General features: G+C 43.7%; 1 protein-coding gene across 16 annotated transcripts in view; it reads right to left on the reverse strand.

Annotated features, from left to right (window-relative positions):
- The window catches only part of LOC1270253 (neurogenic protein mastermind), a 134664-nt gene that overhangs the window by 98129 nt on the left and 19306 nt on the right, over nucleotides 1-17229 (reverse strand). For all 16 annotated transcript variants that reach the window (XM_061647361.1, XM_061647358.1, XM_061647369.1 and 13 more), the window contains exon 2: nucleotides 307-1116. In XM_061647361.1, coding sequence (XP_061503345.1) covers nucleotides 307-550 — 244 coding nt within the window. In that variant the 5' untranslated portion in view covers nucleotides 551-1116. The remainder of the gene's footprint in view (nucleotides 1-306; nucleotides 1117-17229) is intronic.

The following is a 17229-nucleotide window of genomic DNA, read 5'->3' on the forward strand; positions in this document are numbered from 1 at the left end:
AAAAACTACTTCATGTTCTTTCTTGATTTAACATACTTCTTTGATTGTCTTTAACTGTTTTCATGATCAATTTAAAAAGTTGTGCTTATAACTAAAACTATAAACATCCTGAATTTCGCGTTGTTTTGAAGCTGTACCGTCATCTTGCTTAACTACGATTGAATTTTCGAATAAAATACTTAAACTACAGCAGAAAACAGCGTTGTGGAGTTTTTTTTATACATGTTTGCACGCTAACCAAGGCACATCATTAGCTGCACTCGCCTAATCGTCACGCGCAAACAGTACACCCCAACACCAACTTACCAATCACCGTGCTGGCGGCAACCTCCTTGGCAACGTGCGCCGCGGCCGGACTGACGTGCAGTATGTCGGACAGTGACAGCGAGGACGCGATCAGCTGTCGCTTCTCCTCGAAGTTGAGCAGATCCATCGAGTTGCTGCGCTGCGGCGTCACCGTGATGGTGACCGATTTCTGCATCGTCAACACGCTCTGGTTGTAGTCGGCCGGTGGCGGCTGCTTCACCAGCTCGCGCCCATTCAGCGACATGTTGCCGGGCGGATATCCTCCCACTAATCCGCCGCTTCCAGCACCTCCACCACCTCCTCCTCCTCCTCCTCCACCTCCTCCTCCTCCTCCTCCACCTCCTGCCACCGTCGAGCGGGGCAGGGCACAGGGACCGGTGCGAGGCGCAAGCTCCTCGTCACCCGAATCCTGTGAGTCGCCCGGTTGAGATCGAATGGTGACGACGTTACGTTTCACACCACCACGCAGGGGTCTAACTTCTCTCCCCCTCTCCCAAACGGGATGACAGAGAGCACCGTTTTGGAGAGATTCCTGTTGCTGCACAAGCTTCGTTTTGGGGCGCTCGCTTCACTTACAGCCCCGCGGTACTACACTACTACGGCCCTACCAACCACGGCATGCGTGATCAGCTGCATCGAGCGAACTTCTTGCACTTAGCACATCCACACGCACGCACACACGATAATATTATGTACACACAAATGCACACATATGCACTTATCAGAAGCACACACACACACACTCTGCTTGCTAGCCGCACAACATCCGAAGTACACGGTATGAATTCGACTTTCCGTTCAACAGCGGAACTGGGGAGGGAAAAATAACATTAAATAAACACCTATCCTTTGCTTCCGAGCGCCATAAATCACTGCCGACGAGTTTGGGTTGGGCTGGGGACGGTTCGTATCTGCACCATGTAGCAGTACCGAGCTACTTCCAGTCCGCTGACCAAATGCACTGCCGGTGCAACTGTAATGAGTGCACGTTTTGGATTGTCTAATGCACACGACAGATCTGTGTGTTATCGTTCGTAGGTTTGTGTAGTCTTTAGATAGCAAATGAGCCGCAAATGAGACGGTAGCTTATGACCCTAGATTTCCCTTGCAGCTATATGCAGTACATTAAACCTAAAGCATTCAATTGCAGAGAATGGCATCTTAATTTGGTCGTCTCTTATTGGAATCAACCAACTGTAAACTACGCTTGGAATGCTGTATATGCAGCAAGTCTATTCAATACCTTTGCCTGTAGCTTATCCCTGTCCGTACACTACTAAAAATTCAACAAAACTTCTGCATTAGTTTCCAGAGCACTTCCCTTTCTACCTCTTTCGCTTTCGATCAGAACGCGTCGCATCGCTTTCTTTGGTTTCAGACACACCGCAATTGAAAATGTGAGAGTGCGAAGACCGGTGTGGGATGATTTCCGGTAATTTTATTTCTATATGCCCGGCCCTTCCTCCGAGGGAATGCGGCAGAAGACACCTTCACACGCATCATAACCTAACGCTGCGCGGCGAGAGTTTTCCCAATCCCGTGTAACGAACGGACATTAGCGACCGGTCGCGGATGACGGTATCGGCAGCGGCACACACACGGCTGCAATTTAGCGATGGTTCGTTCGCGCGCAGTTTCACTTTCAATTTGCCTCACAGTGCGCCGCCCATCGTCCCCGTGGCGCATCGCCATTTACAACCACCATTCGCGATCATAATGTAACATAATTTTCCTTTCAGGTGAGCATTTCGTGTCTCATTTTTTTTTCTTTGCCTTTGCCGGAACCGGAATGGTGGTGGAGCGTCAGTGTATGTTTTCTCAGAAACCGTTTTTATCGCTCGCTTCTGTGCTCGTGGGACTCATGGCTATCGAGCCGGCCGTATTTACGAACCACTCTATTCACGACCGGTACCTGGAGACCTGCTTGTACGGGCCGACCGTTTCCTCACACGTTTCTGCTGCTTCCTGTGTTCCACTAGCTGAGCTTGGCCGCTGCCAAAGTAGTATGTATCGACGGAAAAGCTGTACTTGTCGAGTGCAAGTGGTAGCGCGTCAGGTTTCTGTTTTCTTTCTTCCCTTTCCTATGGGTGTCGCTGGACTGAGGCGCCATGCGGTAGCGAATAAATCAAACCGGGAAAGGGCCACCGGTCGCGGAAAATAGCTGACAAATTACAGCCGATTACTGTTGATCTGTAAAGAGTGGGCTTTTTTTTCTTGCTGCATCTTGTATGGCACAGTTTCCTTTTCTGTAGCGAAAGAGTGGCTGGCAACGCGGGCCTAAAACAATAAGAGAGAAAATACGAACACATTAGTAAATCATCATGAATATTGGATAAAATGTTACTTTAAGATTAAAACAAATCGCAGATAAAATATTCACTATTTTCATTACAATACGTTCTGATCAACAAATGTCAATTATTTTGCTATTTTTGTTTATGTTACTTTGTATTTTGAAACCGGTTCTTCAATTCCCACTTACATTAGCTCTCAACACGTTATCCGCTAGCTATTAACGTTGACCGACAAGACACCGTGTACATGGTAATTTGTGTATGGTAATTCGTGCAATTTTGAACTTTTATTTTGAATAATATTTAAACTTTGCTCAAATATTTTGTATTTGACAATTGATGTATCGCATAATATAAAGTTACTAGTATTATGATTGTAATACTCTACTGATTGCCGTGTTTGATACCATTATGCAGATTGAAATACAGTGCAATTTGCCTCACTAAATGGCATCTGAATGATGCTTAACAGGCTCGAAATGTGTTTTATTTGCGTTTTTATTGACTTGTTAATGCGTCTGCCAAACCTGGGCTTCACACTCACAAACGCACAAACACATTTCCTCTTTCTACGCAATGTTCACCATTCACCATCGGAAAAGGGGCAGGCATATGAAAGCTTGCTGAATCAAAGCAGTTCTAACGCTCAAAGTATTCTTTAATACATCCCCAATGGCATTATGTGTTATATTTTAACCATCATCCACTGCCGGTGGATGGATATCGTTCCTCCATTATACACACACACCCCCAAAGCTTAAGGGAGCATTATTAAAATGTCATTTGCGCGTTGCTCCGTAAGCCGGGCGGCTGTGCCTAAATCTCTTTCGTGCTATGGTGAGAGACGGCTCGCTGCCGCTAATGGTAGGCAGTTTCAATAAAAAGCCGAAGTGAAAGGTGTTTGGCTCCTCAAAAATAGATATTTCAATGCTGTCATTTGGTGCTTTTATTCGCAACAAAAGTATTTACAGTGGAGCGCCGTTTATCCGGGCTTCTCGGGACTTGGCTTCGCCCGGATAAGCAAATAACACGGATAATGAGTCAATTCATATATTTTATCACCAATTCCTGGTTATTTTTTGGAAATTTTTCTTATTTTTTGATAAAATAACCCAGTTTTTACTAACTTCATGTTTTTCGAAAGAAAATTTTTAAAATTTGCCATGAATTATAGTGTTTTTTGTTATGACAATGTGCTCTTATAACCGCTTTATCAAATATCCTCCTCATAACCCAATGTCACTTTTGTATTGAACTGTCATTTCTCAATAGCACGGATAAACGGAAAGCCGGATAAAAGGTACCCGGATAAACGGCGCTCCACTGTATAACTTATATCAAGTCTAAGTAGAACTCCATCATACGAATAAGCTAAGATTGACTAGACTTTAGAAGAAGAAAAGGAAAGAATAGGAACATCTTTAAAGTAAACCAATATAACAATTTAGAGAAGATTTCATGAAATGAAATAAATATATAGAACTTTTAAGCAACCTCACTTTACTGTAAGAAAGCGTTCTTTATTTCAAAAGCAGATAAACTGCCCCCTGCAGCTATTCTTTTCATTTGGAGCATTGTTAAAAGTCAAACGATAAGTGATATCGCAATACCAGAGACATCGTTAGTAAATCCTAGCATCTAGTTTGGCTAGTTGCTCTTCGATAACGCACAGTTCAGAAGAACAAAGTCAATTGAAAGTAGAGTAGACAATCAGCTCACCGCTATCTTTCTATAACCAGCAACATCATTTCATTGGCATCGATAACATAGAATTTAAGATGACAGAAACAACGGTGCTATCTGTCACTTAGCACAACCATAGAGACAAAACTCACCCCTGCCCTATAGCATGACTCCAACTAGACGGATTCTTTTGATAAACGCTCCCATAAACATTGCAACTAAAGCTGGTCCCATCCGTCTGGCTCTTCGTTAGTGTTTACAGAGCAAAACAGATTGATTGTGTAGCTCAAAGACAGGGTAATATGATCAGATAGTAGCTACGAAAAATACTTTTATTGTGTGCTCTGCACACTCTTGGCAACTATGTGTCGCCCTGTGCTAAACTTATCTTTACACCAGGTCTTTTAATTACGGTAAGATGTGCTCCATGCAGGATGGCTGCGACGGGCTGAACGAACATAAATGACAAGATTGACCATGGATGAGTTGGTACAAAAATGTCTCAATGTCAGGTTTTGCCGTTGTCTGCAAACTTATAAAGTCTGCTGGGGTCTGGCTCCCCGTTTTCTGTATCGAAGGATGAAGTGTGTTGGCGATGGTCCAAAACCCACTTTGGCGCAACGTTATCCAATCTTGGTTCACAGTTTCACCTTATTTTTCCTCAAATGATGATGAATTGGAATTGAGATTGTATCGCCTAACTTTTATCCAATCGTAAAATCTGCAACGTATCCTTGGAAAAGGCCAAAAAGTGTGTCAACAAAAGATCAAATCCTACAAAGCTTCTAAAAACAGAAGCGGTTCAATGAGCCACTTAGATCACTTTTGCTTACATTTCGTAATTAAGATATTAAGAGTAATTAAGTGGTTAAAGAATATGTTGAGTACAATCTTCAGAACGCGCCAGTGACTAGATTTGTTTTTCCATCCTGAGTTAAATAAAAGGTTGTACAGTTAATTTCTGATCTTCATTGAAATTTCGTTCTGACACAGCCTAGTTTTCCGGGAAATCAACTTATGCTAACACAAAGCAACGTATGCTAACGAATGAAACTCAGAAATCAAACAGTGCTTGAGCAGGAACGCTTCTTCGTGCTACCAAAGTTGAACTTAATTGAATTATTCATATATCATGAAGTCGACACAGACACGTCTCTGCGCGCATAGAACCTGTCTTCAACGATCCGGGAAATTAACCGGAATGAGATGATGAAATCTGAGCAGTGGAACAGATCTTCCTGGAATCTGCTACCCACAATGATAGCTTTATTTCATGCCACAAATTAAATGAACAAAAATGTTGGGGGAATCAATCGCAAAATTCAGGGCGAGTCAACATTTGCCCAAGATGCAATAATGTTCTAACGTTTTCTTATAATATTCCGGAGGAGCGCATACCACATTTCTTTAGGTCTCAAGCAGATGTTGTATTTTGCTTACAGTGAACACATTATCTAAAGATTGACGAATGACGTCCTCTACACTTGTTTTGCATGTTAAAGGACGTGATATTTGTGATAGAAATAACATACGAAAGCTTGATAAATAAAACAGAACGCCTAAAGGCACACAAACAACCTAATTTTTCAGACTAGACAGTGGATTGCTTCGCTGTTGGAAAACGGTTGCGAAATTCCTGCTTCAAAATAAAAGTCTACCTGCTGCGATGGCTAGCTTTTCCCCCAATTGATTGCCCAGCACCGAATCAAACCATCCGGGGCGGGACACATAAAAGCAACAGGACATCAACTCAATCGCACAGGAGGACACACCAAGAGGAAAGAGCTCACACACAGAGCCACACATACACCCACAGCTTCACAAGCAAATGTCACCGGAGGCATAATAAATGAAGAAATACGTCCAAAGCCGGTGAAAACTCGCACCCCAAGCGTCACCGCCGCGTGATGGATAGCCAAAAAGGGAATGAGATAAAATCACACTTAGTTCGCGCTAAGAAGAGGCTTCCGAATTTCCGTCCGCTCGCAACGGTGGGGGAATCATTTAAATCCGACCGACAGATCGTTTCATTCATCTCGGCGTCGGGAATGAATTGGATTTCCATGAAAAATGACGCAGACCCTCTTTGTTGGGAGCGAACTAGACGTTTAGTTAGCGGTACTGATGGATACGAGTCCGCTCATCCGGATGGTTCCGGTGGAGCAGGAGGATGGAGGAAGTGTGGGGCCGGGGGATTGAATTTAAAATTGGTTTGCAAAGCCCATCCTGGCCCGTTTTTTGATAGCAATTTTCGCATTCACAAATAACTTTATAGCACTGTCGCTGGTAACAAGTCGTTGGTTGGATGCTTTGTTTGGACATTTAAGTCATATATACAAGTTTTATTACTTCCAATAATTACTTCAAATAAATAAATGCATTATTATATGTTTATTGGAAATATGAAAAATAATATCAAAATAATATCACAGTTTCAGCGCAACAAAAAAAACATGAAAATTTGAAACAAACTGAATTCTTCAAAGAACTTGCATGTTTGTCGCTTCACGAACGATTTAATTGCAGACATAGCAAAACGACCACCACATCACACACACACACACACACAGATCAAACGTGCAGCATTCAAACGCACAAGAAGATTGCAACGAACAGATGGGCATCAAACGCAACCCAGCAGCCACAAACATCCGCCCAGAGTGACTTTGTACTTCCAACGTAATGGGACGTACAATAAGAAGAAAAGAAAACCCGAATCATATACAACCATGCAAACACTGCACAGCAACAAACTGCACCAACTGCGCGTATCGAAGCAGCGTTTTTTCAAAGCCATGGGCGCGCTCCACAGCGTTTGCGTATGGGAAAAACATGCGGAGTGTAACTTCTGTTGACCCGTACCTAACCCGATGCACGGATGAAAAAAGATGTTGCACATATACTGCTGATGGGAAATTTTGCGCTGAAAATGAAAAACCAACAGTCCCGCGCAAGGAGAAAGCCCACCCAAATGGGAGCAGAAAAGTACGGGAGAGGATGAAGTAGGGGAGAGACGCGAGAGAAGAAAATCGGTACTGCAGCAGAAAAATACGTGTGTAGAGAGTTTCTGAACACACAAAAAAAAAAAAAACAACAACAACAAAAGTCTTCCAGACACAACTGGAACGACCCAAACGGAAAATCGTTCCAATACCTTTACTTACACACACACCCGCAACAACCCTCTCTCTTTCTCTCTCTGGACGCGACTTTTTGCTTCATGTGGTTTTTTGCCAAAGCTAGGGAGGGAAAAACAACCACCCCACATCACGATGGAATGCAAAAGTCGGAATCGAAAACAAACCGTGCGAAACGACCAACACGGCCGCACAGAATCGCCACCCCAGTCCAGTACACGCACAGGTCGTACACGCATACACCGATACAGTGGCGCGCGCGCGAAAGAAAACGCAATAAAGCATGCTTTAATAATTCAATCCGCGGTGCTGATAAAACCGGGCGTATTGGTTGGTGGCGGGTCGTTGGTTGGTTGGTTGGTTGGCTGCCCGCTCCAGAGCACTACCGCCGCAGCGCACTCGGTTGGTGGGATGTTGCTTTTCTTTTAACACATGCATAAATTAAATGCATAATGAAGCACACACCACACAAGAAACAGCCAACAAACGGAGTCCAGAGGGTGTGTGTGTGTGCGTGTGTGGGACAGAAACGTACACAATGAAACCACCACCGGCGAGAAAATATGACGCCCAAACGCGCTGCCACTGCTGCGGGCAGCTCCATTACTGGCTGCAATGCTTACGTTAAAACACACACAACCGCAACGGAAAACATCCACACATTTTCCAACGCGAAATGGGTTTTCTGTGGACAAGATCCAGCCTGAGGACCGGCGCGCCTCGGACATGGCCGAGTTTTCCGACCAGAAAGTTGAACACAAAACCTCAGCACCGGTAAAGAATGAACAACTAAAAATGGAACAACGGCAGCTTGAAAATGAAGTCAAACATAATCCACCTGGTTGTTGTTGCCTGGAGGGGAGAAGAAATTCCGCTGAAGATCAAGATCAAGATCAGTAGCGATGGAAAGAGATTGAAAAACCACATCCATTCCACTCATACAATGCTACCACACCAATGGCTTGATAGTAACACAGGAGAGCAACACACTTCCAACAAATTTATATTGCTTTAGATTGCTTTGTACACGTGGTTATATTATGCTGCCCGAGCATTCATGCCTTGCACACTGAAGGTAATAAATTCCAATGATCTTAAATAAAGTATAACCTTGCGAGCAAATTCTTTTCACATAGCTTATTATCATTCATTTTATGCTGCAAATAAAAACACTACGAACGTAACCATCCATCCATCGTAACCATGAGCGAAACCCCAAAACGAAGCATCATAGCCAAGCCGCTCTCGCCGCTGCTGATATGTGCCTGTTCTAATGAAAATATGCATCACTGGTCTGTGTACGCACACACCACACATAAAGATTAGCCCCTCTTAGAAGAGCTGAAATGGGGAAAACATTAGTTAGGAGGGCTGCTTTGCTACAACAACAGTGTTACGCACCCCAACACGAGGGGCAGAAGTAACCTAATTGTTACTTGCTCAAACACAAGCTGCCCATGAGGGGAGCGAGAAGCTCGAGAAGCTCCAGAGAAACACTTCGGGATAAGACATTGGATCAACATTGCCATTACGCTTCAGTGAACACCGGGGTATGAGCCAGCCGTCGGACAAATAGGACGAGGCCCGGGAGGAGTTTTTTTTTCTGTACATTTATTATGCACATATTTAACATATACGCGTTTGCTGCTGCTGCTGTTGATGGTGTTGTTATGGTTTGGACGAACCTAACAAATGCTTCAACCGTGTGTGTTTCTGGATCGTATGTTTGGACAGATGGTTGTTTCTCAAATCAATTACCGGTGGAGAATGGTTTGGAAAGTATGGAAACAAAACATAATCAATCCCGGAAATTGTTTGAAATGAATTTTACGAAACTTTTAGAAATGTTAACCTTCTTAGCAGACAACGGTTGCATTGCAGCTAATGTTTCAAAATTGAAAACTCATTGCTGGAATCACTGCTTCAACCATGACCCTCTCTCGCTGCTAGACGTCTCCGCCGTGAGTATGCAGTCTGTGTCTGGGACATGGAACACACCTTCTTGCATATGGCGGGCGTTGTATCACCAAAAGACAAAGTTTGCATGTAATTCTACTTTTAACTAATTGACCTCACCTGCCCCCGAACAACGATGCAGAGTGTGAGCCACATGAAACAATAGAAACCGGATCCTAGACAGAGACACAGAGAGAGAGAGAGAGAGCGACCATTGCTGCCCACCCGCAGCTCCGCCCAGCAACTCCAAGGCACACGAGGCGTGAATGAATTTTTAATTGGTTATTAAAATGATTGCAAAACGAATGGTAGTAAGGTGGTGTGCCATCGACAAAGATGGAAATAAGCCTAGACAACAAGTGGGAAGGAATGTCTTATGCAAAATGTACTCTATCTGGTCATCATGAAAGTATTTTGAAGTAAATGTTAAAGAATGATTCACATCTCCTCATCGCACATACAGCATAAATCAACCAATCAAGGTTGACAGACGGCAACCAATAAACAAAACTAAAAAATGATCCAAACACATATCTCACTCTCTCCTTCAACGTCTGCCCAAAAAGATTCTAGCAAACAGTACACAAACGTCACGGAAAAGTTCTTCCAAGGCTTGCAATACTATCGGAGACTGTGCCGCTTGGGAGGACTCATCTTAATTCGAGCCGTCACGTGACCCCATCCTAACAGCGGCTCCATCACCAACGTCGAACACTGTGTGTACGCGCGCACGCCATGAAACGTAATGGGTCCGACATTGCGAAATGTCACGCTAATTGTACTTTATTGCAACAAATTACCGTCGATAAACCGAGACGGCCGCCGGCGAGATGCTGCCGGCAAATCCGGCCAAACAACAAACGTCTGACGGGCCCCTGAGGCTGTTCTTACAAGCAGTGTTGTGTGCACTGTAGTACTGTGTAGTGTCGTCTCCGGGCATCATCATGGTGTTTCGGTAATGCGTCGTTTAGTGTCTGTACGTGCGTCTGTGTCTGTGGGCAGAGTGCGCGCGCGCGAGCGTGCAGTTCCAACTTTTGGCGATGACAGCGAAACGAAGTTAGCGATACAGTTCGCCGGCATCTCAGTACTAATTGACCGATGAATTTTCATTTCGTTCACCGCGCTTACACTAACTGTACCGTGGTGGTTGATGTCTTCGGTAGGATAGGATGGACAACTTTTAAAACGGAAGCAGACATGAGCCGCTATGATATCACGGTCTAGCTTTATAATCCTCTGCCTTCAACTCTATTTGCGTGGCAATGACTTCCTATAAATGCTGTCTGTATGTGTTGGTATTTTTTCCATTTCATGAAACAACATTCAATGAGAACATAAAAACAATGAGAGATAAACATTTATATTTTTGAATCAGGAGGAACGGTTTGACGATAAACATTTCTTATTATGAAAAATATTATCAGCGAGTGATATCTGAAATACGGGAAAAGATACAGAGCTAAAATTGCAATTTTTGAACAACTAATTCCCTACAAAATACTTCACCTTCACCGTACAATAACAATACTACAATAACATATCTATCCATATCTATATTAGGCGTAAATTCACTTCAACCATGTGAAAATACAAAATGATTTAATCGGACGCTTTAGTGTAAAATATCGAAACTTTGCAAGCGGACCTGATGACACAAACCATTCGACCATCGTTCTCGGTCCGGTAAATGATGCCCGGCCGCCGCTAAGATAATCGAGTCTCATTGATGCCACCCGGTCGCGTAACTTGCTTCTACAGCATTCGGTAGCGAAAACCGTTCAATATGTGCCGGGCATATCTCACCACTTTTAACTACTGTCGGCCACTGTTGGTGCTAGTTATTAACCGGTGCTGCTGCTACCCGCCGCTAAAGTGTGAGTTTATGTGAGACATAATTTTTACATCCGGCATAAAAGCCATTATACCAGCACGCACACCCTACGACAGAGGCACCACCAGCCAACGATGCCCCCAGCCTTCACGCCGTCAGCATTTGAAGAGTCGCGTGCGCTGCAACAAACACACACACACAAGTGTATGTATATCACTGGAATTGGTGCTTGAGAAATGGTAGCCTGTCGTTGAATTCATCTTTGTGCGAAAAGCGTGATGGCGTTGTGTGTGGCGAAATTCGGCACAAAATGAAATAACTTCGTTAAGCCCATAAATTCCGTCATCAAAGCCGAACAACAATTGCGCCGATGGGTACAGGCACAGTCCGTGCGCGTAGTAGTTCTGACGACGACGGACGACTTACTTTATGCCGTTTTATGTTCCTGTCATGTGTAGTGTGCGGTGTGCTCCACACGATTACCAAGAACAGTCGAGACGCACGCGTTGGTGTCGTGACCTAGTAGAATTAGTGTAATTACTCTATATATGGGCGGGAAGGACGGAAAGGTGACAAATAGTCAAGGCAAACCATGAGACAATTTTATACGAAAAAACTAAGTCTTCTTAGTAGTTTGGTAGTACATTGTCTATGCATTTATATACATAAATAAATACTTCATGAATTTCTGAAAAATGATGAAAAACATTGCGTTCAGAATTCAGGCTCAAACGTTCACTCTAAAACCAGCTCAATAGCTTACCATTATCCTCATCGTTCTATGGTTTAGGAAGACAGGAGTACAAAAAAGGACAACATAACTGCGCTTGACATGTTGCTTGCTTGACGTTCGCTAGCTATGTAAAAAGTGAACACGTCCAAAAGGACTAAATGGGGGCCACAATTCGCTGCTGTACTGTAGTCTTACCCTCGAGAACAACAACATCCTGATGAGTTTCCTTCACCTGCCTTGTTTACGTGCACACCTCCGAGTACCGTCAGTTACCCCTGCCGTCATATATGCATCTCCCTTTAATTTCCTTCCACATAAACCCAACCAAACAAGAGGTCTACACACACACACAACACAGAAAAACAAACGCACAAGGCTTTCGGGCGAAGAACAGACAGGACAATCACGACCATCCCTTGTCTTCTCTGCCCCGTCCAAAGAGCCCTTCGCAAGATATTTTAAGCGCTCCCACCAGCACAGCACACACACACACGCCAAAAAGTAACGAGCCCGTTTCACAGGACGACACTTGATGACGCCGCCGCCGCCTCATAGCACAAGGGAGGGAGCAGTCGCCGAGATTTATGTTGCACGTCGTGTGATTTGCTCACTTACTATCCCGAGTGCCTCTGCATCACTGCTTCCTTCCTTGCAACCTCTAGCCATTGAAGGCTACACACGCTGGATCCTCGGGAGATTAAGGGCTCTTCCTCACTCAGGCCCCCCCAACTACTTCTCACCGCTCATTTTCTCGTTGTGTGGTTATGGTTTCACATGTCCTCATCATCAATCTAGCAGCACTCGGTTGCGTCGTCTCCATCACTCAAGGAACCAGAATATAAAAAGCGTACACATTCAAACCAACTACGGTTCCTTGCTTCATCGAAAAAAGGAAGAAAGGATACTCGGTTCCCGCTCACCGTACCCCGGATGGGTGACAGAAATTGTGCACTTCCCTTTTGGACACGTTTTTGCCCCGTGATACAAAGCTGTTGTTTCCCCTACGAGAAGAGGAAAACGGGCCGCACAAAAACACGATAGAAGCTTCCTTCCGTACCCAACAGCAGGTTGTCCTGGGACACTACCAATGCCGGAGAGAGAGCAGCTCGTGATGTGGGAGCTCTTTTGCTTGTTCGCGCATCAAACTCCGTAAGGTACACGACTGATGGGGTACACTTGGCACAGGCTGACAAGTTATGATATGAAAACGGGGAAATAAAAGTGCTAACGATACATGTACAGGAGAGTGGACAGAACCTTGGGAATGGAAATAATGCACATTTAACCCGACTGGTGGCACAATATAGCAGCGGCATTGATACGACGACTTTGTACTACTACGAGGTGTTGATTAATGGTTGAAATCATAACAGAGGCAGATGGTTGCCTGCTGTTAGTAAGATTTGTAATGTTTCTAAACCTTTTAGGTTAATTCTTCCCTTTACATCATAAAGTTGCTTCATGTTTTACGTATCTCAAATCCAAATCCAGCATCATATTTCTAACGATTAGTCACCGTTTCGATTCTTAAAATTGGTCGCTATAACACAGTAATCCCTTTTCAAATCGCTTGAAATTGGACACCTCATCACAACGACGTCAAATTATGCCCCATGCTTTACAGTCAATCGAATACAAAACCAGCAGTAATTACGCTATCATCTTACCATTGGCCATAAATAACCATCCTCGTAGCACAGGGAGCCTTTGTTATCCTGCATTCTCTGACGTCGTATCAAATTACTCCAGCACAACTTACTGGTAAATAACACTCACAATAACGGAACACAGGCATAAAAGGACTCTGCACATCAAATATAATTGATCGTATAATAGAGAGCTGTATCCATTTGATTGGAGTGCTTTCAATTCTTATTATTTTAATCAAAAATTTGGTTACAAATTTACTTGAATCATGCTCCTAAAGTCAACAATACCTATATCCTGTTGAAGGTTTTGATTCCATTCGAGGATTGGTGGTTCATCAGTTTGCGGTGCGAACCCTACGCAAAGCACAGCGTCTCAAGTTTCTTCCGACAACTCAAACTCAATCATATCAGCATCATCATACTCTCGAGTCGCTGTACTTTAACCAACAAAAACCCAAGGACGCAACCTTTGGTGAACTCTCATTTCCCAATGCAAATAAACCCGAACAGGCCGCGCTTCCCATCAGTTCGCGCCCACGGTTTTGAAAACCTTTCAACCTCTCTTCCTCCGTGAATGGGGAATGTAAGCTTTCGCAGAAACTACCGCTTTACTTTTGCGATTAAGGACGGCTGATAAAGTAAGTTTCGCAGGACGCGATTGAAATGGACGCGGTGAACAGATAACACTCGGACCACTTTATACTTCCACGGTAGATGGGTTGTTCTTCATTCTACCGCTTCTGGGGATCAGAGTTCTGTGTGCGGAAAAGATGGTAATTTTCCCACCGATTAAGAAATGAATGGTAGTCAGACCACAGAGTAGTGCACAATGGATGGTCCCCGTTAGGTAAAGTCTACAAACTGTTTTTATGTAAAACGGTTTCGGTAAACGATTCTTGAAATTTGTTTTTCTTTCGCATTGAGGAAAATAGCTTCAGAGCAGGACGCACAGGTCGCTTCAAGCAATGGGCAATTAAGTCTCAGTTTGATTAGAAAGAAATGATTCAAGCCAAGGGACTGACATAAAAATTACAAAACGAAGCTTGCTTGCAATATCTTACGGGCTTCATTTGGCTATTAAACATGTAGAACATTTACTTAAAACAAACAGCTCGTTTACGTAAAACGAACCAATTACTCAGCCAGTCCGTCCTGAAAACTCTTCATCAAAACCGGACCCAAAACAAGCGATGCAAAGTCGCGCTACAACTAAATTTGCATACTTTTTCCACATGCTTTCACGGGGATGCGCCATAATTTCCATTTTCAACAGCTGAGCACCCAGCGAGGAACGCCAAAATATGATGCCATTTTTTTCAAGCATTTTTATTTATTGCTAGCTACCCAAATAACCCTTTTTCGGGCATGGACGGCAAAATAAAGCACGCAATTATGCGTTCACAAAAGGTAGATGTTCGCTGCACTCAACGGACACCAAAAATGTGTCGAAAATGAAAGGCAGAAAGGTATTTCGTGACATCAACTCCGTCGAACACGGTTCATCGTGGCCGTCGCGCAGCAAGTTAAATTTAGAATAAAAAATTAAAGAAAGGTTGGTGAATAAACGGATATACCAATTTGGTCCCTGATGGAGCAAATCGTATCTTGTAATGTAAACTTACGGCTTATTTAAGATAATTTATTGACCATAAACTCCGAGGAGTAGATCGTTTGCCGTACGACTGCAAAACCTTGTTTTTCAATACAAAAATGCTTCGAAATTTCCTTCTAGACATCTTTGGAGAAGTGCTGTTTTTATCAAACAACCTCCAAAAGAAATTTCACCCTACCAGACCACCATGACAATGCTTTCGCCCTTACAGGATGCTCCCAAACCATCACTCCCATTTACATCGTCTTTTATGATAAACAAAAAACCTACTTGCGCAGCATCATCGTTTCCAACATTCCAACAGGCCAGCAAGCCAGATGTGGACGCACACACACAGTCTCTCTCTCTCTGTTCATGTGTCGGTACCGAAGAAACGAGAAATATTTTTCCTTACCGGTATGTGGGTGCTATTTTCATTCGGGAATGTTTGTGCGCTGTGCAAAAATCTCATTGAATGATGCTCAGCATTGCTTAAGAATGTTTCCCCTTTTTGGTCCGTAAACAGCGCGCGCACGTACCACACGCTCCGAAAGGGACAGGGGGTGTGAGGCAAATTTAAACCGCCACGCAGCGCGTCAATGCACCCTTCATAAGAGAAAGCTGCCAGCTAACGCTCCCGTAATAAGTAAACGAAATTAGGAACTATCGTACAGTCGCATCTGGCAAGTGGCGGCACAGACGGCGGCGATGATTCGCAGCTGAGTAGTCAGGAAATGTTGCCCTAGTTTCTGGGCGGTTTTGTGTGGGGCAACGAATGCTACGGAATGTTTGCTGGAGAAGAAAAGTCCCCGGAAGGGATACCCACAATTCATTGCTCAAAATTAAACCATCCAACTGCAAACCAAGGAAAAATTTGCCCACTAGTTCTGTTTTAACCACGTTTGCCTAGGGCCTAAGAGTACTGCGTACTCATATTTTGGAACTGGCGAGATATTTGTTGTCGTCGGAATGTGGTCTCATAAAGTTTTAATTACCGTATACGTACGAGCCCTTGCAGCTACGTCCGTTACCCACGAGATACGTGTGCCACACTCTGATGCTAAATCATCCAACCCGTAAGCTGCTTAAGGGGTTTCGTGCAAGCTCACATAAAAGGCTAACCAAAAAACCATAAAGACAGCCCAGCAAACACTCGTTGAATTTAGTGATGAAGCTTCGGCTTCAAAATTCTGCTACTCGGATGGCTACGGGAGCCAACGCACCGTGTACTTGTTTACATCGCAATATTTTGCTCCCCTTCGCATTGTTTGATCTTGTACTGTTGCTTTGAAACTGTAATGAGTAAACATTAGCACACAGACACACACACACACACACACACACACATGCCCATCCGGTGAATGCTGTGCCCTTGAAAAGTTTCGTTTCGTCACAAAATATTGAACGTAAATAAACAAAATGTAAATTCCCTCAAACTAACTGTTTGCTAGAGAAGTTTTAAAAGCAAACCGAAACACACTCTTATGTCTATAAGAGTGTATCGTTCTCTCCGTTCTCTTTCTATATCAATAATTCGCTTCAAGCTTTGCGTAAAATGATTCAAAAGTTTTGTGATTCCATTAATCAAAATTAATGCTTTTAACCGTTGAAATGGATCGTAAATGAGAAAACCTGACGATAAAGTTGCAACCGATCGCTTCGATAACGTAGCTGGGCTTACCAAATAACTTAATTCTTCCAACACCTTTCGCTTGCAATTTCACACCCCACGCTTGAGAGCCACAACAGCACGCATTGCCAATAATTGATCTTGTTCGCGTTTAGCCTATCTTACACGCATTATATTCTTTTCCCGTCCTACCCTTCCCACCCAACCACAAAAAAGGTGGAAAGTGGAAAGCGAAATCTCACCCTCAGGTATCGTGCACTTTTCGTTGGATCGATATAATACGCTCGGGCAAAGATTTTGTTTCTTTTTGCCGCGCTTACACCAGCACCAGCAGCAGGGTATGCTAAACATTAAGGCCGGGTGGGTGCAAGCTGTTGCTGGAAGAGAAAGTGAAAATTTTTAAAGTGAGTTATCTACGC

The sequence above is a fragment of the Anopheles gambiae genome, chromosome 2, assembly GCF_943734735.2.
Source record: "Anopheles gambiae chromosome 2, idAnoGambNW_F1_1, whole genome shotgun sequence".
Classification (NCBI taxonomy): domain Eukaryota; kingdom Metazoa; phylum Arthropoda; class Insecta; order Diptera; family Culicidae; genus Anopheles; species Anopheles gambiae.